Source organism: Onychostoma macrolepis, chromosome 05, assembly GCF_012432095.1.
Source record: "Onychostoma macrolepis isolate SWU-2019 chromosome 05, ASM1243209v1, whole genome shotgun sequence".
NCBI lineage: Eukaryota > Metazoa > Chordata > Actinopteri > Cypriniformes > Cyprinidae > Onychostoma > Onychostoma macrolepis.
The window spans coordinates 43,088,759-43,115,419 of record NC_081159.1 but is presented as its reverse complement, the minus strand read 5'-3'; the positions used below and the strand labels follow the sequence as shown (position 1 = coordinate 43,115,419).

General features: G+C 35.8%; 1 protein-coding gene and 1 non-coding gene across 2 annotated transcripts; both read left to right on the top strand.

The window, feature by feature from the left end:
• The first annotated feature begins 221 nt into the window (after positions 1–221).
• On the top strand, positions 222–25,032 carry LOC131540815 (cytosolic phospholipase A2 gamma-like). Its single transcript, XM_058776074.1, has 15 exons — positions 222–300; positions 12,098–12,180; positions 12,347–12,489; positions 12,574–12,775; positions 14,071–14,173; positions 14,907–15,041; positions 15,360–15,413; positions 15,492–15,539; positions 16,170–16,214; positions 20,210–20,335; positions 21,005–21,163; positions 21,507–21,584; positions 21,662–21,816; positions 22,639–22,804; positions 24,837–25,032. Exons 1-15 carry the CDS (start codon positions 222–224, stop codon positions 25,016–25,018), a joined length of 1,758 nt encoding a protein of 585 aa, XP_058632057.1. The 3' UTR covers positions 25,019–25,032.
• trnaa-agc (transfer RNA alanine (anticodon AGC)) lies at positions 13,669–13,743 on the top strand. Its single transcript has one exon. It is a non-coding gene; the product is annotated as a tRNA-Ala (tRNA).
• Positions 25,033–26,661: the final 1,629 nt, after the last annotated feature.

The window sequence follows — 26,661 nt, the reverse complement described above, 5'->3', positions numbered from 1 at the left end:
GATTTCGGACAGGCTTCTGAGGCAGCGTAACGGTTTAATGATCTACAACAAAATAGAACGAGTTTTGGTGATAACTAAACGAATATTTAATTACTATGATATCTCGCTAGAAATAACGTCAAAGGTGCAAAAAGTTAATCAGAAATATACATTTACAGACAAACTAACCACCGAACGCAACTTTCAGACACCATCTTTATTTTTTAGCTCAACCGTCACAAATGGAACGCACAGGACTGTGGGATTTCAAAGGCAGCGAAGGATACATCTATGCTGCCTTCAAAAATCGATCAGATGAAGGTATCTCATGAGACAGGAAGTGAAGCTAACATTGGATTCGGACGTGCCTTGATGCCTTCCTGCCTTGGAATGTGTCCTCCGAAAGGCAGCATTTTTCAGTTTTCGGATGCCGCCAGCGTCTAACTATTGCGACGTCAGCGACAACGGTGTTACCCCCAACACTAGTTATGGTTCGGTTTCACTATAAGTGAACTTATAACTTCTGAGAATTGTTTTAATGCAATTCAGATTGATGATTTATGACCTGATTTATGACCCCCTGTCAGCATTGATTGACAAGTTGTTGTATGTCAAATGTGTACATGGTCAGATTTATGACCTGATTTGTGGCTATGTGACCCCTCTGTCACCCTGACTGTCACGTCACCGGGGTCCTGTCACCCCTGACTGACATGACAGTAGGGTGTGTAAATCAAAGATGTTAGATTTATAATTTGTTGAATTTATTATGTTTTTATCTCATCACCAAGAATGACAGAGGGGGTCACATAGCCATAAATCAGGTCATAAATCTACCCATGCACACATTTGACATACGACAACCTGTTAATCGATGCTGACAGTGGTCATAAATCAGGTCATAAATCATCAATCTGACACAAAGTATTGGTTATAACCATTATAAGACATCACTGGGCCCCGGGGCTATGACTTACTGCAGGGCCCCCCATCACAAAAATTATATATAGCTTCAAAATAAGATTTTTATCCTATCAACATTTTTGATGCACTGAAATTTCATAATTCTTGTTACTGATTACAATATCACAAAAAATAATACTAGCCTAAGTAAAACCAAGCTTACTTAAGACAAGTAAACAGTCATGAATGACAAAAGAACAAAGATACATAAATCGACCTACTTGAAAAACTTAAAGCACTGAATAAAAACATTATATTGTGTAAAGTAAATGTACAAATAGACTGAATGGTCTTCACTGTATAAATTCAATATAGATTAATTCTTATTTTACAAAAGTGATTCAGTCAAGGACATGGAGTGATGTTTGATTCACATTATTGACACAAATGGCAACAGCAGCTATATCAGGCTGCTTTCGAGGAATAGTTCACCCAAAATTAAAATTCTGTTGTTTTTCTTAACCTGTATGAGTTTCCTTCTGCTGTTGAAGGCAAAAGAATATATTGGGAACAATGCTGGTAACCAAACAGCTGCTGCATGACTTTCATAGTATGGAAAAAAAAAAGTCAATGGGGCCCAGAAAACTTCTTGTTATGAACATTCTTCAAAATATCTTCTTTTATGTTGAGGTGAACAAAGAAATTCATACAGGTTCAGAATAACTCGAGGCTGAGTAAATGATGACAGTATTTACATTTTTGGGTGATCTATCCCTTTAAAATCTCATCATACAATGCCAGGAACTCATATAGCCTACTACACTTCACATGCATGCTTTATCTTTAACTATAATGTTCATGAAAGACACAAATGACTGTTTACGAGGATACTCGCATACTGACACGTATGCTTAACCATATTTGAACGCTCAAGGCGCGAAAAAGAACTCAAGTTTAGGAAGGTGCTTAACGCGCCGCGCGTTTTTAGGCTGTAACGCGTGCATTTACCAAAATAAATTCTGCCCCGCTTCTTAATGTCCCTGAACAGTTACATTTGTTTTTAAACCACAATGTTTAAAATGAGTTTAAATGATAAGCTAACATCATGACGCGCTAAACGATTGATATATTTCTACCGGATTATTTCTCAACCCAAAAGCGAATATAGGCCCATAGAGGTTGTTCAAATACAACAAGCAATAAACATCCATCAAGTTAATAATCAAACTAACCTAAAATCTGTGGCGACGATGACGCTATGTTTTTATCTACTCCATGTGTCCGGTGTTACGAGATTTTCGGTTTCCGAGATTTTCTGTTTCAGTGGGCGGAGCATATATGAATATTAATGAGTTTCCCGGACATGCGCGTGGAACTGACCATTTCAGTTTACGCTCCTTGTATCTCAGCAGGTTTAATGGAATATTTTTTAAAAAGGTAAATATATTTACAGCGTTGCATAAACCTATGCCTATACTACATTTGTTCATTTCGTAACAGTTTTGCTTAGTTTGCAGTGTTTTGTTCACACAAACCTTGCACGTTGTGTGCAGTCGTCCCTGACTGAATGATTGCTGACATTCTTTGTGTAATGTTAGGATAAATCACCGCAAACCAGTTGCATACATTGATTTCAGTTCGTTGTGCTGTTCATTTGTTGCTCGCAAAGCTTTAAAATTGTGTCTTATTAATTGTTTTAATTTGTTGAATACATTATGTCTGCTACAAATGAAATAAACCTATATGAATGTATCTGTGGACATATTTTTGTATAGGGTGTGATGATCCATGTCTTAACTTACTCTGTTAAACATTCTCCATGCTGTTTGGTTATAAACTAACTGAACTAACTGCTGGGGGGGGAAAAAGTTGCTGAAATTGTCATTGTTTTTTTATTTTCTTTTTTTTTTCATGTTTCCCATATATAATATTTAAACATTTGTACAAACAAATATAAATTAAGATGATCACAAGTAAAAGTGTAAGGTTCCCCTTGCACAGTGAAACCAAGAATCCCAGAACACCTGGATGATTATGTCTACACTGATTTCCAATAGTAGTGCAGATATAGACATGTGAACCAACAACCGTTTCAATTATTTATTGATATACTCTTCTGTTACCTTTTATGTTTTAAAACGGTCATCCTCTGGCAATGAATGAAATAACATTCACCACCATATCAGTGGCCTAAGAAGAATTTTGCAACCTACACTGATGTTATTCTCTGTCATCTGTACTTTGACCATGTGTTTGGATTGTGGCCTTGACTATTTTTTGATAGCTAGATGTTGTTATAATGTGTGTTGGTGTGGAAGTTTGATATTATTTGAGACAGTAACATTTTGTTTTTAAAAATATGAATTCAATAATGATTCACACTCAAAATTTAGTCATGGAGGATGATTAATATAAGTTTTCCTCAATTTTGAGTATGAATCACTATTGAATTCTTGTTACAAACTAAAAAGATTTATGCACCAAAACAAGACTACATAGGAGAAAAGAGTGTGATGTAAATATCCTTGTTGGATCTGCTGTATAAAAATATGACACATAATAAAGTTATTCTAAGATCATATGTAAGAGAGGAAAAACAACAACAACATATTTCTAAACTTGATTCTGGCATTTGACTCATGACATTACCATTCAAAGGTTTTGGGATTACTATGCTGTTGTTTTTTTAGTATTATTATTTTTTTTTAAGAAATGTATGCTTTTGTTTGACAGGGATGCATTAAATTAATTAAAAACGACAGTAAGTACATTTATAATGTTACAAAAGATTTCTATTTCAAATAAATACTGTAGAACTTTCAGTTCATCGAGGAATCCTGTTACTGTGTAATGGTTTCCACACTTCATTAAGCACAACAATTTTCAACTCTAATAATAATCAGAAATGTTTCTTGAGCAGCAAATCAGCATATTAGAGTTAATTCTGAAAGATCAAATGACACTGAAGAGGAAAAATTGAAATCTGACATCACAGACCTTAAAGCCTTAGAACAGTAGGCTAATCAGAATCAGATAGAGCTTTATTGCCAAGTGTGTTTACATACACAAGGAATTTGTCTTGGTGACAGGAGCTACCAGTGCAAAGAAAAAATAAAATAATACAGACATACATTAAATTATATATATATATATATATATATATATATATATATATATATATATATATATATATATATATATATATAGTTGCCGTTAATAAAATCATTTTGTTACATCAAATTAGTTGCATATTCTATTCCATAAAATGCCGTGAAGGCCTATTTGTTTTCTCATTTACAGTGTACCAAATATAGGCTACTTTATACACTTTTGTCCATACAAATTTGTTTAATCCAAAATTTTTCTTATGTATTAAAGGAACACTTTCATCCATGTGTGTGGTCTTGGATTCCTGTTCATTTTGTAAATATAAAGTCAAACAGTTTGAAGAATCACACCAGGGTAGATTAAAAATGATTAGTCCACAGATACAAGTTTATTTCAGCTTTTGCACTCAAAAGATAACAATAGCAGACAGTTTTTAAGCATTGCAAGCTAAGCTACAGCACAACAAACTGAAATCAACTAGCTGAGGTTTGCTGTGCTTTATCCTAACATTACACAAAGAATGCTTGCTATCATTCAGTCAGGGACAACTGCACAAAACGTGCAATTAATAAAAACATTCTAAACTGTTACAAAATGATGAACAAACAGGCATACGTTTGCACAACGCTGAAAATATTTTAAAATATTCCATTAAACCTGCTGAGATACAAGGAGCGTAAACTGAAATTGTCAGTTCCACGCGCATGTCCGGGAAACTCATTAATATTCATGTATGCTCCGCCCACTGCAACAGAAAATCTCGGAAACCGAAAAAATCTCGTAACACCTCTCCACTTGCTGTTCCACAACTTCCACTCCATCATCAGCTTTAGTAAAATAGTCTGATAGCTGGGAATTTTACTGACTAACTCGTGTTTTTCCCCTCTCTCCTTATTTTTATAACATTTTTTGAATAGTTGACATTTTTACTTTTTGAAGATTGTTCGTTGCATGAGATTACGCCAGAACGAAGCGAAGAGAGAGAGATGAGTGCGCACTCAGCGGTCACCTGATAGATAGGCTACACAGGTCTTTCAAAAGCAATATATAAAATAAATGCATTTGATTGGTAAAACAAATTCAAACGTGACGTTTCAATTTCTAATGTTACTGCAATGAAATTTATGGAAAAGCTCCACTAAATAATAGCGCTAATAAGTGGGGGGCGTGGTGGGGCTTTGGCGATCGGCGCTACCAATGACCAGTCAATCTTCTCCACAGCCAATCACGGGCCCCCTCCTTGCTCGGGCCCCGGGGCTCCAGCCCCGCCTAGCCCAATGGTTAATGCGGCCCTGGTTATAACTACTAATGTCAATTGTGAGATAAGTCACAGTTATGTTTTTAATTTTTTTATTCAGTGGAGGAAATTAGCTTCCATAATTACGGCGACGCATTGCTGCCACACACATATTATTTTTTCCACTCAATTATGTCGTAATAACGAGATCTTATGTCGTTAAAACGACATCTTTTCTCGTTTTAACCACATCTTTTCTCGTAATAACGAGATGTTTTCTCGTTAAAACGACATCTTTTCTCGTAAAAACGAGATGTATGTCGTTAAAACGACATAATTATCTCGTTAAAACGACATCTTTTCTCGTAATAACGACATCTTTTCTCGTAATAACGAGATGTTTTCTCGTTAAAGCGACATCTTTTCTCGTAATAACGAGATGTTTTCTCGTTAAAACGACATCTTTTCTCGTAAAACCAGATGTTATGTCGTTAAAACGACATAATTATCTCGTTAAAACGACATCTTTTCTCGTTGAAACGACATATTTCTTTCTCATAATAAGGACACATTATGTCATAAATATTTTCCCGTTATAATAGATAGCCTATATGTGAGCAAGCTGATTGTCCGTGCTACTGTCCTGACATATAATCTGCACGCTGCTGAAGTTATGAAATACACTGTTTTAAATGTATTTTAATGTAATGGTTTTAATTTGTAGCGGCATGTTTATTAGGATTAATCTCCAATCTGTCTACAATATAGTGCTATCCAATAACTGCACTCAGACCCATGACTCATTTAGGCTATATGATCAGATCAAAACAGCCATTTTGAATATCCACCGGCTTGGAATATTTCTTTATTTGAATGACTGAAGTTTGATTTAACAACAAATCGAAATACGAACAAAAAGAAATAAAGACATTTTCTAATAGGTTAATAATAATAATAATAATAATTATTATTATTATTATTATTATTTCGTTCTGTTTGGCAAATGGGAAAACGAAAATTAACGGTCGATACTTTACTCTGATTATGTATTAATGATATTATTAAATTATATCTTTAGCTGAATCAAGCTGCGCATCGCATCGCTCCTCTTCTGGGTTAAATTCCAGGCTTCGCTTTAGGCCGCGTGTCCACCAAAGCGCTTTGTTTGCCAGCTGAAAACGCCGGCTGTGAGCGCTGACAGCGCAGCGTTTTTCCGTATAGATAATAGACTGTACTCTTTGGTTGCTATGATACGGAATCCGCTGAAGTAATGGCAGACACATAGCGAATGAAATGTTTCTCCAAACATTATATTTCATAACACTATTATGGTAGTCCTGCAATTCGATCTATTAAAGAAATAAACACTGGAGACAAGCAATATTAACTTCTCTATTGTTGTTCAGCCTTAGTACAGTCGGTAGTCCCGCCCTCCTCCACTCTGATTGGTTGACTGACTAGAAAGTGACAGTGATGAGCGCAGCATTTAATCCAAATTTGAACATTCTTCAACTAAAGGCGCCGAGAAAACACGCCCGAACTCTCAGCGAAAAAGACGCTCAGCGCTGGCACGCCTCCTGGCGTTTTAAAAACGCGCGCCCCATTTAGAACAATTGAAAAATATGCCAGTCTCGCTAAAACTTGGTGGACACACGGCAATTGGCTACTGAAGGAATAGGCTGCGCTGCGCCTGGGTGTGTGAGCACAATAGTACAGATGAGCTCAGACGGGAAAGATTGTACAGAACCTCTTGTTGGATTTAGGCTATAGGAATTAAATAAACACAAATTTGTTTTCTATTTTTATTTATTTAGACCTTTAGACATAACAAGGTGCGCCAGAAAGCGCACCCTGTTATTTTACAAAAGCAATTTGTAAAGTTTTGTTGTTGTTGTAGAAGTATAGAAAATAAAGGAGACATTTATATTTCTTTCCTCTATTATCACAATTTAGCTAATCGCGCTGGCGCCGCCGAACCAAGAAGAGCAGTAGCCTACTGTGCTTTATATGAAACGTATATTTGCAAGAAATATAGCCTATAAAACAGCCAGGCAGTGTGAAGAAACGTTATTGTGACTAATTTGCAAAGCGGTACATCAGATGAACTCTTCTGTGTGATGGGATAGAGAAGACTGAGTTGAAAAGTGGCGTTTTTAGGCTGGCCCATGCACAAATAGCCTATAGCATAAGCTCTTTTTTTAACCCACGAACAAAAAATACGAAAAAACTTTCCCGTTTGCCAAACAGAACGAAATAATAATAATTATTATTATTATTATTATTATTAGCCTATTAGAAAATGTCTTTATTTCTTTTTGTTCGTATTTCGATTTGTTGTTAAATCAAACTTCAGTCATTCAAATAAAGAAATATTCCAAGCCCGGAGTGGATATTCAAAAATGGCTGTTTTGATCTGATCATATAGCCTAAATGAGTCATGGGTCTGAGTGCAGTTATTGGATAGCACTATATTGTAGACAGATTGGAGATTAATCCTAATAAACATGCCGCTACAAATTAAAACCATTACATTAAAATACATTTAAAACAGTGTATTTCATAACTTCAGCAGCGCAGATTATATGTCAGGACAGTAGCACGGACAATCAGCTTGCTCACATAATGTAGGCTACCATCTATTATAACGGGAAAATATTTATGACATAATATGTCGTTATTATGAGAAAAAAATATGTCGTTTTAACGAGAAAAGTTGTCGTTTTAACGAGATAATTATGTCGCTTTAACGACATAACATCTCGCTTTTACGAGAAAAGATGTCGTTTTAACGAGAAAACATCTCGTTATTACGAGAAAAGATGTCGTTTTTACGAGAAAAGATGTCGTTTTAACGAGAAAACATCTCGTTATTACGAGAAAAGATGTCGTTTTAACGAGATAATTATGTCGTTTTAACGACATAACATCTCGTTTTTACGAGAAAAGATGTCGTTTTAACGAGAAAACATCTCGTTATTACGAGAAAAGATGTCGTTAAAACGAGAAAAGATGTCGTTTTAACGACATAAGATCTCGTTATTACGACATAATTGAGTGGAAAAAATAATATGTGTGTGGCAGCAATGCGTCACCGTACCATAATATATTGAGCTGTGAACATTGCCAGAGATTTAATAATAATAATCTGAAGCTAGTGTTGAATACTGGGCCATTCATACCGAAAGTGATTTTTTTTGTGTGTGTGCGTGTCCATCCGAGATGTTTTCGTTTTACTGTATAAACATGGATGTCATTGACGACCGCTGGAAAAGCCAGCTCGATCAGTTCAAGCTGTTCTTTTCTCAACATGTTAACTGGTGGAGCTGGTCAGAGCACTCAAAGCCAGCTAATGCTTGGAGATGGAATTTATTTTACTCTGTTTGGGTTTGAAGCAGTTTTTTCCCTTCAGCTGGTCATTGGTTTGGGAGCTGATGTCAGCTAGTTACCATACCTGTCATTAAGGTACTTCTGAGTGCGTAAAATTAATTATGCTGCCAAATTTTCCATCAGAACGTGAAGATACAATGAAATGAATGATTCCCAGCACAGTTATATACAGTAGACCAAAATCAATATACATGTAAATTATCAATTGTACCAGCAAGTAAAATATTATGTAGAAAATATTTAATATCAGAAGATGAGTACATGGTAGGCATTAAATTATGTGAATATGTGAATATGTGAAGTATGTAGTTGTTTATTATTACAGGCACATTTGATCCTGTGGACCTATTTCTTATTGTAATTTTTTATACTTTCACTGGTTTATTTTTGTTTTATAACAGTATGTTAACATTTATAATATTTTGTGAAAGTCCTGAACATTTCCATGTCATAGTAAATCATGTATTGTTTTGATAGCATTCTGTTGCGGAATGCATCATGATTGAAAATACACAAAAATATTGTTCACAAGTTTTACCTTGATTTTTCTGTCTTCTGCAAACATCACATCTCATGCTTCCTCTCAAGCTCTTCACTGACACTAATGTCTCCTTGGTAAACAAGTATATTAACTTTTATATGTTCAGGATTTTCAGGATTACTTTACAAGGAAGCATCACATTTTTCATGGTCTCTGTGAATGATTGTGTAAGTTAACATTCCTCACAACAATAGACTTACAGTTTCGTTTCAGAGCCGTATAAAAGAACATCTTGAGCTCGATCAGAAAGACAACAGTTGCTGTGTTGTTATTGGTGTGGTGCTGTTGCTGAAGACTCAGGATCCACAGGAACTGTGAGTATATGTTTTAAAGCTTTATGTAGATTAAGTCTTTTTAGCAATAGCAGAGCAATTAAAAGATTTAATGTCATTATAATTGGCATGTGACAACAGTAGCATGAATGAATCCAACATTTGTCAGTAATAAGATTTAAAATATGACAATAACAATGACCCGCACACTACCAAAATTGCATAAATAAACAATCATGGTGAAAAATTATTTGAGTGATTAAATATACCATAAATAATAGTATGAATCATACTGCTGCTACTTTGATCTGATAATAGAAGCATTTTTTATTTATCTGACTGCAAAAGAATGTGAGATTACATGAATTTATCAACTGTATTTATAGTTATCTATTTGAAAGACACTTCCATTATATTTATTTAAAATAAAGTGTAAAATAAATTGTAATAGATTTCAGATCATGATATATTTACAGCTTTTAACAGTTAAGCAGGAACTTTATTATACTTTATTTACAGTCAGGTCCATATATTTGGACACAGGCACAATTTGTATTATTTTAGCTGCTGACCAAAAGATATTCAAGTTACAGTTATATAATAAATATGGGCTTAAAGTGCACACAAAGTGCGTTTTTTGTTAATAGGCTTTCATTCTGTTGGCAAGACTCCAGAATTTAATTTTTAACTATTTTTTATCAGATGGTGCCATTTTTTCAGGTTTGGCCTATAAAGCAAATACTCGTTTTATTCCTGTTTTCTGCATGTGCATATTATAGAGCCAATTGGATAAATAATGCAGCTATAATTGTGTGGGTTTGTTGGTATGGATGTCAGAGTGTGGTTTGTATGTGTGTCATAATATTGTATGTGTGCTTGTAATATTTGAGTGATTCCACACACTAAGTGATGGAAGAACATCAAGCTCTGGACTTACAGATTGAAGTACCAGGGCTGCATTTATTTGCTCAAAAATGCTGTCAAAACAGTAATATTGTAAAATATTATTATAATTCAAAACAACAGTTTTCTACTGTAATTCATTTTAAATTGTTTTAAAATTAGCTATCACAACTTCCCTGTGAATTTTACTTATTGAAACAACTCAAATATCCAAATATCAGTTGATAGTTTTGTGTGTCACATGATAAAATATAAATCATTCTAATATGCTGATTTGTTACTCAGGAAACATTTCTGATTATTATCAATGTTGAAAATGGTTGTGCTTATAATAGGTCTTCTGACTAGAAAACTGACTCATGAGGTTATCAAATGATTTTCAGAAGATTCAATTTAATGTTAACTCTATTGTTTTATAGATGAGTGCATCCAAACCCCAGGAAAGGTAATTCTGCACAGATTACTAGAATGATGGGATAACAACTAGGGCTGCAACTAACGATTATTTTAATAATCGATTAATATGACGGGTTTTTTTTTCGATTAATCGATGAATCGGATAAAAACCAACAACAAGAAAAGCATTCATTTCCAACCCTTTATTCAAAAACAGAACTAAAATCTTTAGAAAGTGCACAAACATGTTGCTCCTTGAACATCCCTGAGCTGTTATAATAATAATAATAAAATAAAATAAAATGGACTAACACAAAAACATACACATGTATGCTTTACATCTGCCAAATATATAGACTTTTTTGGGGTGCAAAAATTAAATAATTTAACAACACTGCGTCGTTAGCGTTGGTATTGTATCAGATACTTGCACTTAACATTATATGAAAATCAAGCTCAAATGGAGTTAACAATGTTTTTGACCAGAGAATGACGGAGATGGAGTGTTTTGTCTGTCATTAGAACAGCTGTAATTGTTATCTGAAGCAGCAAGTGCATTGCATTATATGCTTTCATCAACTTTTGCAGGTTATATAACTTTGATTGTAGCTATATGGACGCGGCGAGTCAGTCTGAATGGAGGCGGGGTGAAGTTACGAGGTCTCGCTGAGAGCTTGATGATACAATGGCGTTACGAAGTTCTACTGACAAGTTATTTTAATGCTTATCATTGGTTTACTATTTTTAAAACTCTCTGATTTAAAATAATAAAAACGAATTATAAGCGACTCAAGTTTGGATAATTTTTCACAGCACCTGACTGGGCTAGGGTATGGCAACTGCATACTCTGCCATACGCAAACGCCGCCCCTGCTCCCACACCTTGGATGACTTGGGTCGCACGGATTTCTCTGCCTCCGCCATGTATCTTTCCTCTACCTCCGCTCGTTTTTTTTACTTTTTTTTTACTTTTTTTTATTTATTTATTTATGAGGCGCCGAACTCTGCTAGCATCAGTGCGCGAGAGAGACCGAGTGTGTTCATTCCGCTCCGCGCTCAACTAAAGTTTTTTTTTTTTTAACAATCAAGCGTCTCCGCGTCGCGCGACACAACGAATCGATTATGAAATTCGTTGCCAACGCTTTTAGTAATCGATTTTTATCGATTTAATCGATTCGTTGTTGCAGCCCTAATAACAACTATGCTGCATTACTTACACAATTTACATCTATAACAAACTGGATAATTCAGAAAATAAACTATTAAAATGAATTGCAGACTAAATTGTATTCAGATCTAGAATACTTATTTCAAATAGGTGAAGTTAAATTCAGCATTGCTGTCTGTCTGTGTCTCTGCTGCAGTGGTGAGGTGAGAATCGGACACTCTCTGTAGCCAGAAGGAGAAACACTGTTCTACAATGCCTGCAGAAGTTTAACATACGCTGCAGTGAGGTAAAATATCTTATGCTATACTTCATATGTCTAACTGGTTATATCAATATGACCTACAAATCATTCTGGGACCAATGAACATCAGATGTCAAACATCAGTTTCACTCTCTTGATTGTGAAAAACTATTCCATTAGGCTCATGCTTTAAGTGGTGTGTGCCTTTCAGGATGCGGTGCCGAACATTGCATTACTGGGTTCTGGAGGAGGACAAAGAGCCATGGTGGGTTTGCTGGGATCCCTGGTTCAGCTTGATAAAGCGGGTCTTCTGGACTGCATCCTTTATCTGAGCGGAGTCTCTGGATCCACCTGGTACGAACCCTGAGAAACAACAAACACACAGAGAATGAACTGGGTTGAATGTCAAAAATGAGAGCAGTATGTTCTTCTCTGAAGGTGCATGGCCTCCTTATACAAAGAACCAGACTGGTCCACCAAACTAGAGACCGTGACAGACAAAATCATCAAGAGAATCAGCGGACCAGGAGTCAGCTGGGAAGACGCATTGGCCAAACTGAAGAAATATTACTATGAGAAAGACTTCTTCAGCTTGACTGACGTCTGGGCAGTGATGCTTGTCACATCATATGTGAAAGAGGCCAGTTACTATTCATAACACAACCCACCATGACTTGAGGGTAGAGATAGTCATGTTCAGTTTTAAAGTGATTACACGTGTTTTTATTAGAGATAAACCGATAGTGCATTTTACAGATAACAATAAATAAGTATTATTAGATACATATATAAGTATATTGTACATATCCTTTCTCACTTTATTTGCTTCTATTTTAGAAAATGCTTATGTAATCAAAATAAGTATTAGTAAAAAAAAAAAAAAAAGTATTTCACTGACAATAAAAGGAAACTATTTGCTTTCTCCTTTCACTAGCTTTAAATATGCAACTTCGGTCGCTAACGGATGCATAAAAGTGACCAGCTGGATATAATATCATGCAAATAGATGGCAACAATCGTGACATTAAACATTTGGGTTGGACTGCGTGTGTTTTCATCGACTAATGTTTGTGTCCTCTTAGCCTAAAGGCGCAAACACAGCCTACTGCTGTTCTCCACTAATGCAGCATCTAGTCAACAAATTAATTGCTTTATAATATGAAAATATGTACTGTAATATACTTTATACACACCATTTTGTTGACTGTTCTGCATCTGAATTGTCCTGCTCAGCCTTACATGTCAAAACAAACAGCACATGGTGTCAGTGATTCCTCTCTCATACTGTATAATGACAGCGGACCTTTTCAGCCGCTCTAGCAAAGGAAACAACCTGGAAAAAACTGTCTGTATGGATTTTTGCCGATAAACAATCGGCAAAACCAATTTACCAGTCGACCACAAGTTTTACTTCAACGCATATTTCGAGTGTCCCAAAGCCTTTTCTTTAGGATGGTATCAGTGGAGGAACTGCTGACTGTCTTTGGAGTTCTTGCAGGAAGTTATGTACATATGTACATATGTACATGTACAGCTTTCCTGTAGCTCAACTAGTAGAGCATGGCGCTAGCAACGCCAAGATCATGGGTTCGATTCCCAGGGAAAGCAAGAGCTGATAAAAATGTAAAAACTGTAACTTGAATGCAATGTAAGTCGCTTTGGATAAAAGCGTCTGCTAAATGCATAAATGTAAATGTAAATGTAAATTTTGTACATTCCTCAAAGAACCCCCCTTTCTAAAAGGTTCTGTCAGTGTAGCAATCTGAAGAGCCCCAAATGTTCCCTCAAGTGCTTATTAATTTTTACATTTACAGCTTGATTTTAAGACAACTTTACTCAGGACATATTGAGTAAATGTCATAACTGAAACTTTTTAGTGATTGCCCTGGCAGTCTCCACTACAACATGATGCTGTAAAAAATATGTTCTTTTTAGATCGATGAACAAACACTCGCAGATCAGTGGGACAAGCACAATAAAGACCCATATCCCATCTATGCAGTGATCGACAAGCAATGCAAACAGCATGAGGAAGGAGGTCTGTGTTTTTGTCTGAAGATAGATGAATTGTTGTGCTTGTGTCTGCTGTTATCCACCTTTTTCTTGCCGTAAAAATGGGCATTTGTAAATTCTGTGTGTCTAGCTTCCGGTCTCATCCGCATCCAGCTATTCTTAGCTGTACAAAACAGTTCCTTTTGCTGCTTGATATTGAAAGTTGTTGTATCTTATTGTATTATTTTAATGTATTATCTTAATTATGAACACACTGGTTTGTAGTGCAAAAAATGTTTACTGCACGTTGTTATTCTCCTCATTATTTACCTATAGCGTTTACATTTACATTTAGTCATTTAGCAGACGCTTTTATCCAAAGCGACTTACAAATGAGGACCATGGAAGCAATCAAAATCAACAACAGAGCAATGATATACAAGTGCTATAACAAGTCACTGTTTGCTTAACGCAGTACACATAGCAAGGTTTTTTTTTAAAATTATGCTGTATAATAAATAAAAAGAAAACAGATAGAATAGAAAAAGAATAGAGCAAGCTAGTGTTAGAGGCCTTTTTTGCTTTTGTTAATTGTATAATAAATAAAAAGAATACTGATAAAATACAAAAAGATTAGAAAAGCTAGTGTTAGTTTTGTTTTTTGTTTTTTTTAAGATTTTATATATAGACTATAGCGGCTAATGAGGCAGAAGTCTCACCCATAGGCTTACTTCCACGTTGAAGAAAAAGGTGGATATGGAGGTGTTTTCTGTCTGCAGACCCCTGGTTTGAGATCAGTCCACATGAAGCAGGTTATTCCCTCACTGGAGCGTTTGTGGGAACATCCAGCTTTGGCAGCCAGTTTAAAAATAAGATGAAGAAGCAGGATGAAATGGACATGCTGTACCTGCAAGGTAACAAATTATGTTACAGGACTGCCTTAAAGTTTATTATTATTTTTAATACCAACTTACAGTGTATATTGTACACTGTGTGCTGATCTGACCTAGAATAAAATACATCAATATTCTCTGTGACATCCGTAGTACTAGCTAATTGTCAAGTAAAAATGAAATACAACGCAGAGTAGGATTAGAAATGTTAAACAAACATTTGAGTTGGTATTCTTTCAACATGAAACTTTATGGCAATTCCATTAACAAGTGGGGGGGGACAAAATTTGTTTCATTTATTTGAAACATTCTGTTTGTTTCATGTTGTGTATTCTGCAGCTATGTGCAGCAGTGCTTTAGCTGTTGAAGAGGAGATCTGGAAATGGATAAAAGGTAAAACTTGAACTGTGAAATTTGAGGATTTAATACAGCATAAAAGTCATTTCATTTTCATTTGATTTTGTCTTTCAGCTCATTTATCACTTAAAATAAAAATAGCATCTGAGAACATGAGGCAAGGTATAGAATTTCAAATTTTTTATATTTTTTTATTTTTTTATTTATTAGTTCCATGTATTCAAATATTTGTTGATCATTTGTGGCCAAGCAAATATTCAAGCTACAAGCTGACAAAATTAAGTGTCATACGTAAGGGATAATCAACGGCTGGCTGTGCATTAAACTATTTAAGTGCATTCAAATTGTTTAATGCACAGCTAGCCGTTGATTATCCCTTACTTATGCCATGGTCATTTGCCAGCATTCACATATTAAAGATGTTAATAATATTTGCGCTGCAATATTTGACAGGAACGATAAAAATGATGGTTATTTTCGTCTGTATTACTATTCAACCGTAACTGTATGTTACTATGGTTACCAATGTTTATAGGAAGCGCATTAATATAGAACGTGATTAAACTGACCTGGAACTACCTGTGCAGTTCAACGAATTTAATCAACACCTGCCAGCCAATCAGAATCGAGTATTCAGACAGACCATGGCATAATCTAAAATGATCAATTATAAAGGTTTCGTTGCACTTGCTAAAAATATATCACCAACCCTGATGTAATATTGTGTGTTTGATTTTTATTTATCTCTTCTTGTGTGGGAACACACCTGCTATTCACTGTAAAAATGAAAAGATTACAATGGAGGAAACCGCCGGTCAATCCCTCAGCAGCCTAAAGGTCAGTGAGGAACTTACAAAGTTTCTTGGCAAATTCTTTTAAAAGGAATGGAAAACTTAAATTCTTTAATATAATACAACCCAATTCATGGAAGCACACATATAATGCAATCCCTTTTTATTATTAACATTTTGACAACACTAAAATCTAGGTTGCTCAAATCTCCTTTATACTGTCTGTTATTTAAAAGGTTTTCCCCAACAATTCAATGTATAATGCAATCAATCCAAAGTATTAATAATGATAATTCATCATCCAATAGTAGTTCATCAGACAATCATGCTTTTACCAAACGAGTCTCCAGTACTCAAGAGGCCAAGGAAAATAAGGGGAGGTGTTAGATTTCATTTTACACCAAAATGTAGACATTTGAAAAATGTCTGTAGCTACAGGTTAAAAATGCTACTGTCCATCTACAGCAGTGGTATTTTAGAGTGAATTAGCATTTGAACGAATGAGCCGAGTGAATGTTTCAATGACACACTTGACATCTACTAGCTAATGGTGGACAAAAACAAAATATCTTTAAACTTTTACTTTACTTAACCCTCATGTACTGTTCAAAAACATTTCAATTTCATTTGATTTTGTCTTTCAGCTCTTTTATCACCTGAAATAAAAATAGCATCTGAGAACATGAGGCAAGGTATAGAATATCTTAGTGTTTTTTTTTTAGTTTTTTTTAAAAACTGTATTAGTTCCATGTATTCAAATATTTGTTGATCATTTGTGGCCAAGAAAATATTCAAGCTACAAGCTGACAAATTAAGTGTTATACGTAAGGGATAATCAACGGCTGGCTGTGCATTAAACTATTTAAGTGCATTCAAATCGTTTAATGCACAGCTAGCCATTGATTATCCCTTACTTATGCCATGGTCATTTGCCAGCATTCACATATTAAAGATGTTAATAATATTTGCGCTGCAATATTTGACCGGAACGATAAAAATGATGGTTATTTTTGTCTGTATTACTATTCAACCATAACTGTATGTTACTATGGTTACCAATGTTTATAGGAAGCGCATTAATATAGAACATGATTAAATTATCTAAATTCGTGATTTATAAAAATAGATAAATAGCGATAGATTTTCCATTTGTGACATTTAAACTTGTATAACTTTTTATAAATTAAATTGTATAACTGTTTTTTACTCCTTTAAAAGGATACCAATCTTAAGTCTGTGCTCTGAAGTATTCAAGTTTTATGACAATTTTAGCCGGAAAAGTCATTTTTATGTCTATGCTCAAAAACTGTGACTTACAGTTAAAAGGCCAACCAGTTTTGTTTTCACAAACTTTGAAATTAAAAAGTTGTTAAACTCATCAAGACACTGACACTAGGAAGCACTTCAGGACTAGAGTTGAGGAGCTCTGAAATACAACAAAGGAATTTGTTGTTATTTTGTATGTATTTCAGTTGCTTTTGAATGAATGCCTATGCGGGTCAAATTGACCCACGAACATCACAAACGTATAATAATTTCTGTATGTACATTTCACAACACATCAGTGTGTTGAAACTGTGTATGCATGTTCGTGACCCTAAATGAGAAAAAGTAACAAAACTTCAAGAAAAACAACATGAGTTAAATAGTATTTCAGATAGATTGAAAAAAGAAATGATAGCTCAACACTTTAGATGACAAAATATTTTTTTCTGTATTGAAATGAGTAGGGAAAAGCTACTTTTTTGCTTCATAGGATAGTAAAAAATAAAAAAAATATAAAAAATATAACCAAGAAATGTTATTATTTTGGGTCTGTAGAGTTGCCTTAGAGCATTAAAATAGGCAGGGTCAAATTGTCCCAGGAACAGTACGAACGTAACAATTTTTTGACATGTCAAAACACATCAGCGTGTTGAAACTTTGCATGCATGTTCATGACCCTAAATGAGGAAATGTCACAAAAGTTCAAGAAAAAAAAACATGTTAACTGATATTTCTGACAACTCAAAAATCAAAACGGGTCACATTGACCCGCAACAGTACATGAGGGTTAAGAGCATTTTCCACTTATCTGTACTATTAGAAACACTTTGCAAAACTTTGAAAGCATAATGTCTTTTTTACTCCGCTACATTTCAGAAAGACCTTCTCCAACCTTTTCCAACAATGAGCCGAAAATTACTCCTTACTTCTCACATAGTGCATGCACTATATCAGGAATTGGCCATTTTGACTACATCCCAAATTCCGAATAAAAAGAAAACTGAAAGAATTTCAAATCACATGAGCCAATATTTTATTCACAATAGAACATAGATAACATAACAAATGTTAAAACTGAGAAAATGTACAATTTTATGCACAAAAAATTAGCTCATTTCAAATTTGATGCCTGCTACAGGTCTCAAAATAGTTGGGACGGGGGCATGTTTATCATGGTGTAGCATCTCCTCTCCTTTTCAAAACAGTCTGAAGACGTCTGGGCATCGAGGTTATGAGTTTCTGGAGTTTTGGTGTTGGAATTTGGTCCCATTCTTGCCTGATATAGGTTTCCAGCTGCTGAAGAGTTCGTGGTCGTCTTTGATGTATTTTTCATTTAATGATGCGCCAAATGTTCTCTATACATGAAAGATCTAGACTGCAGGCAGGCCAATTCAGCACCCGGACTCTTCTACTACGAAGCCATGGTGTTGTAATAGCTGCAGTATGTGGTTTTGCATTGTCCTGCTGAAATACACAAGGCCTTCCCTAAAATAGACGTCATCTGGAGGGGGAGCATATGTTGCTCTAAAACCTTTATATGCCTTTCAGCATTCAAAGTGCCTTCCAAAACATGCAAGCCGCCCATACCGTATGCACTTATGCACCCCCATACCATCAGAGATGCTGGCTTTTAAACTGAACGATGATAACACGCTGGAAGATCTCCCTCCTCTTTAGCCCGGAGGACACGGCGTCCATGATTTCCAACAAGAATGTCAAATTTGGACTCGTCTGACCATAGAACACTTTTCCACTTTGTAACAGTCCATTTTAAATGAGCCTTGGCCCATGGACACGACAGCGCTTCAGGCACTTCCATGTTCACATATGGCTTCCTTTTTGCATGATAGAGCTTTAGTTGGCATCTGCAGATGGCACAGCGTATTGTGTTTACTGACAGTGGTTTTTGGAAGTATTCCTGGGCCCATTTAGTAATGACAATGACAGAATCATGCCGATGAGTGATGCAGTGTCGTCTGAGGGCACGAAGACCACAGGCATCCAAAAAAGGTCTTCGGCCTTGTCCCTTACGCACAGAGATTGCTCCAATTTCTCTGAATCTTTTGATGATATTATACACTGTAAATGATGAGATTTGCAAAGCCTTTGCAATTTGACATTGAGGAATGTTGTTTTTAAAGTATTCCACAATCTTTTTACGCACTCTTTCACAGATTGGAGAGCCTCTCTCTGCCTCTCTAAGAAATCCCTTTTATAGCTAATCATGTTACAGACCTGATGTCAATTAACTTAATTGTTAGATTTTCTCCCAGCTGAATCTTTACAAAATGTCTTGCTTTTTCAGCCCTTTTTTGCCCCCATGCCAATTTTGAGACCTGTAGCAGGCAACAAATTTGAAATTAGCTTATTTAGTGGATAAAAGTGTAAAATTTCTCAGTTTAAACATTTGTTATGTTCTCTGTGTTCTATTGTAAATAACATATTGGCTCATGTGATTTGAAAGTCTTTTAGTTTTCATTTTATTCAAATTTAAAAAAGTCCCAACATTTCCGGAATTCGGGTTGTAAATAACATAGGAACTAAATTTTACTCATTTTAAATAATGTCAAAAGTAATCTTGTGGCCCCCTGCTTGAAAAAGAACTTGTGTAGACTATATATTTATTTGGCAGCATTACTAAACTTTAAAGGTAAAGGCATGTAGCCTTTGTTGAGGCGAGGAGACATTACATTGAAATTAATCTTGCGCACGAGCATATACTGTCGAGACATTTTGCAGTGTGTTCATGTTTGTTCAATGTGTTTCCTTCAAAAGATCCAAACTCCTCATCTATAGACGAATGTTACCAGGTACTCTTGAAACTTGTTGACATGAATCTCGCTGTGTTGAAAGGAGCTGATCCTTCTGCTCTTGATCAATCCATCAGAACAACGCTGACCGGTAAACCTTTTCTAAAGTGTGCTAGAATTTATATAGAGAATATTTGGGGCTAGTTGTCTCACTTACAACAGTGAATATTTCTCAGATTTGGTTCATTTTTGTATCTAAGTTTATGTCTGACAAACAAAAAAATGCTATTCATCAAGTTTGTTCATCACTGTAAGGTTAGATACCATATTTGAACTGATGCAATGAAAACAAGGCTGTGAGGAAAAGATGTCTGGAGTTTTTTTGTTTAGTAAAAGACATTTTTAATGTTTTCTCAGTTCAACATTCACAAAGGTACAACTCCTTGTACGTTATGGCTGTCTCTCACAGACTCATTTTCACATCAAATTAAATGATCTACAGTCCATAGTGGGGCACATTGTCACAGAGGGAACCTGCTTTTATTTTTTTTTTATTTATTATATAATTGTTTTTTGGAATATGAAATACTGTCTAAAATAAAATAGCCATATTTCACATAAAATCTGTATTTAACATCTGTCATTTGTAAGTCTTTTTGGAAAGCATCTGCTGAATGATATCTATTTAATGACTTTTTAGCTCAATTTAAATAGTAAAACAATTATGAAAATCAAATCATAAAACCTCAAAAATAGATAGGGTAACATACCATAATATCATTTGTTCCATCACACTGTTTGGTTCCCCTTCTTTTTACAGATATCTCTGGAGGCCAACGTCATCTGAATTATCCATTAGAAAAACTGAAAGATGATAAAACTGCTGATAAAGAAGCAGCAAAACAGTACATGAAGCAGTACACCATGGACGTATGCAAATATGTCAGTTTGGAGTTCAAGCTCAATTCCTGGCCATTTGGTAGGTTGAACTGTCTCTAACATCAATTCATCCATCTGTTCTCCACAACGTTTGAACCATGAAGGTTCACGGGTATGCTGGAGCCTACAGTCATTTTTAGCAGCTGTATCTGAGATCGCAACTTTGCACATTAGAGTCCATAATCATTCAAAGTACTGTTCATTCTCGAAGCTAAAAAATACACTGATCTGTAGATCCTATTATAAAACATTTTTAATCTGCAAAGAGCCATATAGTCAAGAACACTATACAGCCAAAATAGTTATTGATGAGACCCTAAGAACCATTTACTGAGCCGAAGAACTTTAGAAAATTTATTTTAAAGAATGTATTTGTTTCACAGATATTTTGATCAGCATTTGTAGATGCATTGCTCTGTGGATCTGGGGCAGGAAATATAACTTCCTCCATGACATGACAGGTGAGAACAGACCCGTTTGTTAACTGGCAATTCATTGTGAATAATTAATAGACTCATTTCACGCTGTGATCACTTAGCTTATTCAGTGCCTGCTGCTCTTCTGGAGAGTGAGACGAGAGACTATATAGACGCAGGAGTGTTGCTGAACTCACCGTACTTCTCAGTGCTGAGAAAAGAACGAGACATTGACCTCATCATTTCACTGGATTTCAGTGAAGACGATTCTTTCACGGTATTATATAATATATAATGCACACATTCTCTTATAAAAGTTTATAATACATCCCCTAGAAATGTTAATTCCATTGCTATTTACTCACTTTTACTCAACTTCACCCGTTGTTCTGAACCTATCCACCTTATTCTTCCTGTAAAAATGGGCATTTGTAAATTCTATGGGTCTGGCTTCCGGTGTCATCCGCATCCAGCTATTTTTAGCTGTACAAAACCGCTCGTTTTGCTGCTTGATATTGCAAATTGGTGTATCTTACCATATTATTTTAATGTATTATCTTAATTATGAACACACTGGTTTGTAGTGCAAACAGTTTTACGGTTTACTGCACGTTGTAATTCTCGTTATTTACCTGTAGCGGCTAATGAACCGGAAGTCTCACCCATAGGCTTACTTCCATGTTGAAGAATAAGGTGGACATATAAATTCTTACTTTCTTCTGTTTGTTTTTTCTTCATGGCATTCATAATGATCAATAGACCATAGGCCAATTCCTAAAATGCCCAGAACTTCAAAAACACTGACAGATAATTACAAATGTTGTGTATCATCTGACCAGATAAAAACTAGATAGAAAACCATTTAAACAGATTTCATTTTAACTATATCTCTGTGTGGCATATATCTTCATGAGTTCTGTAATATCTGGATCTTTCCATCTATCAGGATTCCCATTCATCTCAGAGGCCATTTCTTGGCTCATGCGTGATAGAAGTATAGGCTACACAGGGGTAGATTTAAGTGAATAACTTCAATTTCAACAGAAATATCTATCTAAGCCTTTCAGTAAAGTGCTACTGCTATGCTTTTCCACTGCAGACAGTGACGCAAACTGCTGAGACGTGCAAGAAACTGAAGATCCCTTTCCCTGAAGTTAACATTGCCAGTGAAAATGTGAAGAAACCGAAGGGCTTCTATGTGTTCAAAGGCCAAAACACTCCAACCGTGATTCACATCCCTCTGTTTAATGTGGCCAACTGTGGAGGCAAGTTAACATCTTCCAGTCAACTCTTTAATATGTCCCTCCCCCCTTTTTCAAGGGATCATAAGTAATTGGACAGTTGACTCAAAAGCTGTTTCGTGGACAGGCGTGGTCTATTCCTTCATTATTTCTGCATCAATTAAGCAGGTAAAAGGTCTGGAGTTGATTCTAAGTGTGTCGTTTGCATTTGGAAGCTGTTGCTGTGAACCACATCATGCGGTCAAAGGATATCTCCACACAAGGGAAACAGACGATTGTTAGGCTTCAAAAACAAAACAAATCCATCAGAGAGAGAGAGAGCAGGAACATTAGGAGCGGCCAAATCAGCAGTTTGGTACATTCTGAGGAAAAAAAGAGCGCACTGGTGAACTCAGCAACATAAAAATTTCTGGACATCCACGGAGGACAACAGTGATGATGATCGGAGAATCCTCTCCGTGGTAAAGAAAAACCCTTCACAACATCTAGTCAAGAGAAGAACACTCTCCAGGAGGCAGACGTGTCTACAATCAAGAGAAGACTTCACCAGAGCAAATACAGAGGCTTCACCACAAGCTGCAAACAAGGCCAGACTTTGCCAAAAAAACATCTAAAAAAGCCAGACCACTTCTGGAAAAGCATTCTTTGGACGTCTGAAATTAAGATCAACCTGCACCAGAATGACGGGAAGAAAAAACAGCTCATGATCAAAGCACACAGCATCATCTGTGAAGCATGGAGCAGTGTGATCATGAGCTGCATGGCTTCAGTGGCTCTGTGTTACTGGTGTTTACTGATGAAGAGACCGAAGCAGCCGGATCAATTCTGAAGAGTGTAGAGAGATACTCTCTGCACAGATTCAGCCAAATGCAGCAAAGCTGATTGAGCACCGCTTCAGAGTACAAATGGACCATGACTCAAAACATACAGCAAAAGCAACCCAGCAGTCAATCTCCTGATCTCAACCCGATTGAGCTGCATTTCACTCGCTGAAGACAAAACTACAGACAGAAAGAGCCACAAACAAACAACAACTGAAGTCTGCTGCAGTAAAGGCCTGGCAAACCATCACAAAGAAGAAACCCAGTCTCTGCTGATGTCCATGAGTTCAAATGTTATAAAATATGTTTGTAATTCCTAAGCATTTTATGTTACATTTTTGACCCCTTGAATTAAAGCTCAAAGTCTTCAGTTTCATCTTAAAGTGCCCCTATTATGCCTTTTCGAATATTACCTTTCATGCAGTGTGTCATGTAGCTGTATGTGAACATAAACTTTCTGCAAAGTTGTGAAGCTGAAAGTGCACGATATATAAAGTTATTGTCTATCAAAAAAAAAAAAAGAGTCGACTCGCAATCGCCTAAACCAGTCGTCAGGAATTCGAATATTATTCTGTTACAGCTGTACGTCACGAAGTAATACATTTGCATAATGTCTGCCCATGGCTGTCATTCGCACTGTACGCGGTAGACCAATCACAAAGGACTGCGCCATCTGACCAATCACAGCAGGGAGTGCTCACGGAAAGGAGAGGTTTAGAGAGACTGATTCTTCGAACTGCTTCGCACTAGTCATTTACGAATCATTTAGAAATGAAAAATTAAAGCTATTTTTGGAGAAAACTGTTTTTTGACCTTGGATGCATGTAAACCTTTCTCGTGAGTGCGGATCATTAATTCTTCTACAAAGTAATTTAACAGATTGACGCACCAAAACAAAAGAATCAAGTAGCGGAGGAGCGCGGTGCAAACGACGTTGTTGAACATTATGCACAATTCACATTAATTATGAACCTGTATACAGTAGTCCTTAGTAGTTCTCCAGAATATATATAAAATAGTAGTTATTGATTAGCTAATAGTGAACTACCAGTTTCAACTGAGCGCTATTACTTACTAAATCATTAATCAGAGTTTCTTGTTAGGTAATGGTAGTTACTACAATGTTAATAGTGCATTAGTCACTTGTTTCTGTGTAGTTATTCATTAAGAAGGAACAGTATTCTAAAGTGTTACCAAACAACCCTGCTGATTTAAGTGTGTTACTGTTCCATCAGATAAAATCGATGCCTGGAGGAAGAAATATGGCACCACTCAGGTTCCTTACAGTGCTGAGATGATCACTGAACTTATGCAGGTCGCTGGGAAAAATATCGCAATCAACAAAGCCAAACTGCTGGAGCAGATTCGAGTGATCGCGGAGGCAAAATATTCCCAGGCACAAGCACGACAAATTTAAAGTCGGCTTGAAATTCAATCTTTTTTTATTTAATCAGGGACATGCACATTAATAATACATACAATATGTAAAATGCACCAGATTTAGCCAACACTGGCTAATTTTCATCCGTAGTCCTTTCTGCTTTTCTAAATGCATTTTGTTGATTTTTTATCCTCCTAATTTTTAATACAAATGTCTTAACTCGATACACAGGTGAAACAGCAGGCTTCTCTCTGGTGATGCGGGATGTGTGGCATTATATACATGTTTGCACTTTATTTCTGTTTAATATGTTAAAAATATTTCTGCATGTTTCAGTCCGTTTCTTCATTTCTTGATCTTCAATAAGCAATAAATAGCTGATCACTAATAATCAAATCAACAATAACACTGACTGGATTACTACTGATTAAAATACTGTATTACTTTACCACCACATGATTGTAAAGCGCTTTGGGTGTACAGCAATGCACAATAAAGCGCTATATAAATGCAACATTCATTCATTCTGTTACGGAAGGAACAGAGGAAGCGTTCAGATCCATCTGCAAAGCTTTATTCAGAGATGGCAAGGCAAGGCAAGGCAAGTTTATTTATATAGCACATTTCATACACAATGGTAATTCAAAGTGCTTTACATAAAAGGAAGTGAAATAGTCATTATTAAAAATAATAAAAATCACAACAATAAAAACAAAGTGATTTAAAATTGATTTTAAAAGAATTTAAAACATTTAAGAATAGAAAGTGATTATACATAGTGCAATCAGTTCGGACGTAGCACAGTGCTCATTCAACAAATGCACAGCTAAACAGATGAGTTTTGAGTCTGGATTTAAAAGTGGCTAATGTTTTAGCACATCTGATCTCTTCTGGAAGCTGGTTCCAACTGCGGGCAGCATAATAGCTAAAAGCAGACTCCCCTTGTTTTGTGTGAACCCTTGGTATTTCTAACTGACTCGATCCTAATGATCTGAGTGGTCTGTTAGATTTATATTCAGTGAGCATATCTCCAATGTATTTAGGTCCTAGGCCATTTAGAGATTTATAAACGAGTAGAAGTACTTTAAAATCAATCCTAAATGTAACTGGAAGCCAGTGTAAGGACCTGAGGACTGGTGTGATATGCTCAAATTTTCTGGTTCTAGTCAGAATCCTGGCAGCAGCATTCTGGATGAGCTGCAGCTGTCTAATGGTCTTCTTTGGAAGGCCGGTGAGGAGACCATTACAATAATCCACCCTGCTGGTGATAGAGGCATGAACAAGTTTCTCCAAGTCTTGACTGGAAACAAAACATCTAATTCTTGCAATGTTTTTGAGATGATAGTATGCTGATTTAGTTACTGCTTTGACATGACTACTAAAACTAAGGTCTGTCTCCAGAAACACCCCAAGATTTTTGACTTGGTTTTTAGTTGAATGACCCCTAGAGTGAAGGTATGATTCACCTTGAGAACTTCATCTTTGTTTCCAAATGCAATGACTTCAGTTTTCTCCTTATTTAACTGAAGAAAGTTCTGGGACATCCAACAGTTTATTTCATCAATGCATTGGCAGAGGGAGTCAATGGGGCTGTAGTCATTTGGAGATAAGGCTAGGTAAATCTGGGTATCATCAGCATAGCTGTGATAGGCAATTTGGTTCTTCTCATTATTTGACTT

Excerpts from the sequence above, each read along its gene's own strand:
- LOC131540815 (XM_058776074.1), top strand. The coding sequence starts at position 222 with ATGGAACGCACAGGACTGTGGGATTTCAAAGGCAGCGAAGGATACATC. Across the intron at positions 14,174-14,906 it reads CAAACAGCATGAGGAAGGAG|ACCCCTGGTTTGAGATCAGT; the intron begins GTCTGTGTTTTT and ends TTCTGTCTGCAG. Across the intron at positions 21,164-21,506 it reads GCTCAATTCCTGGCCATTTG|ATATTTTGATCAGCATTTGT; the intron begins GTAGGTTGAACT and ends TTTGTTTCACAG.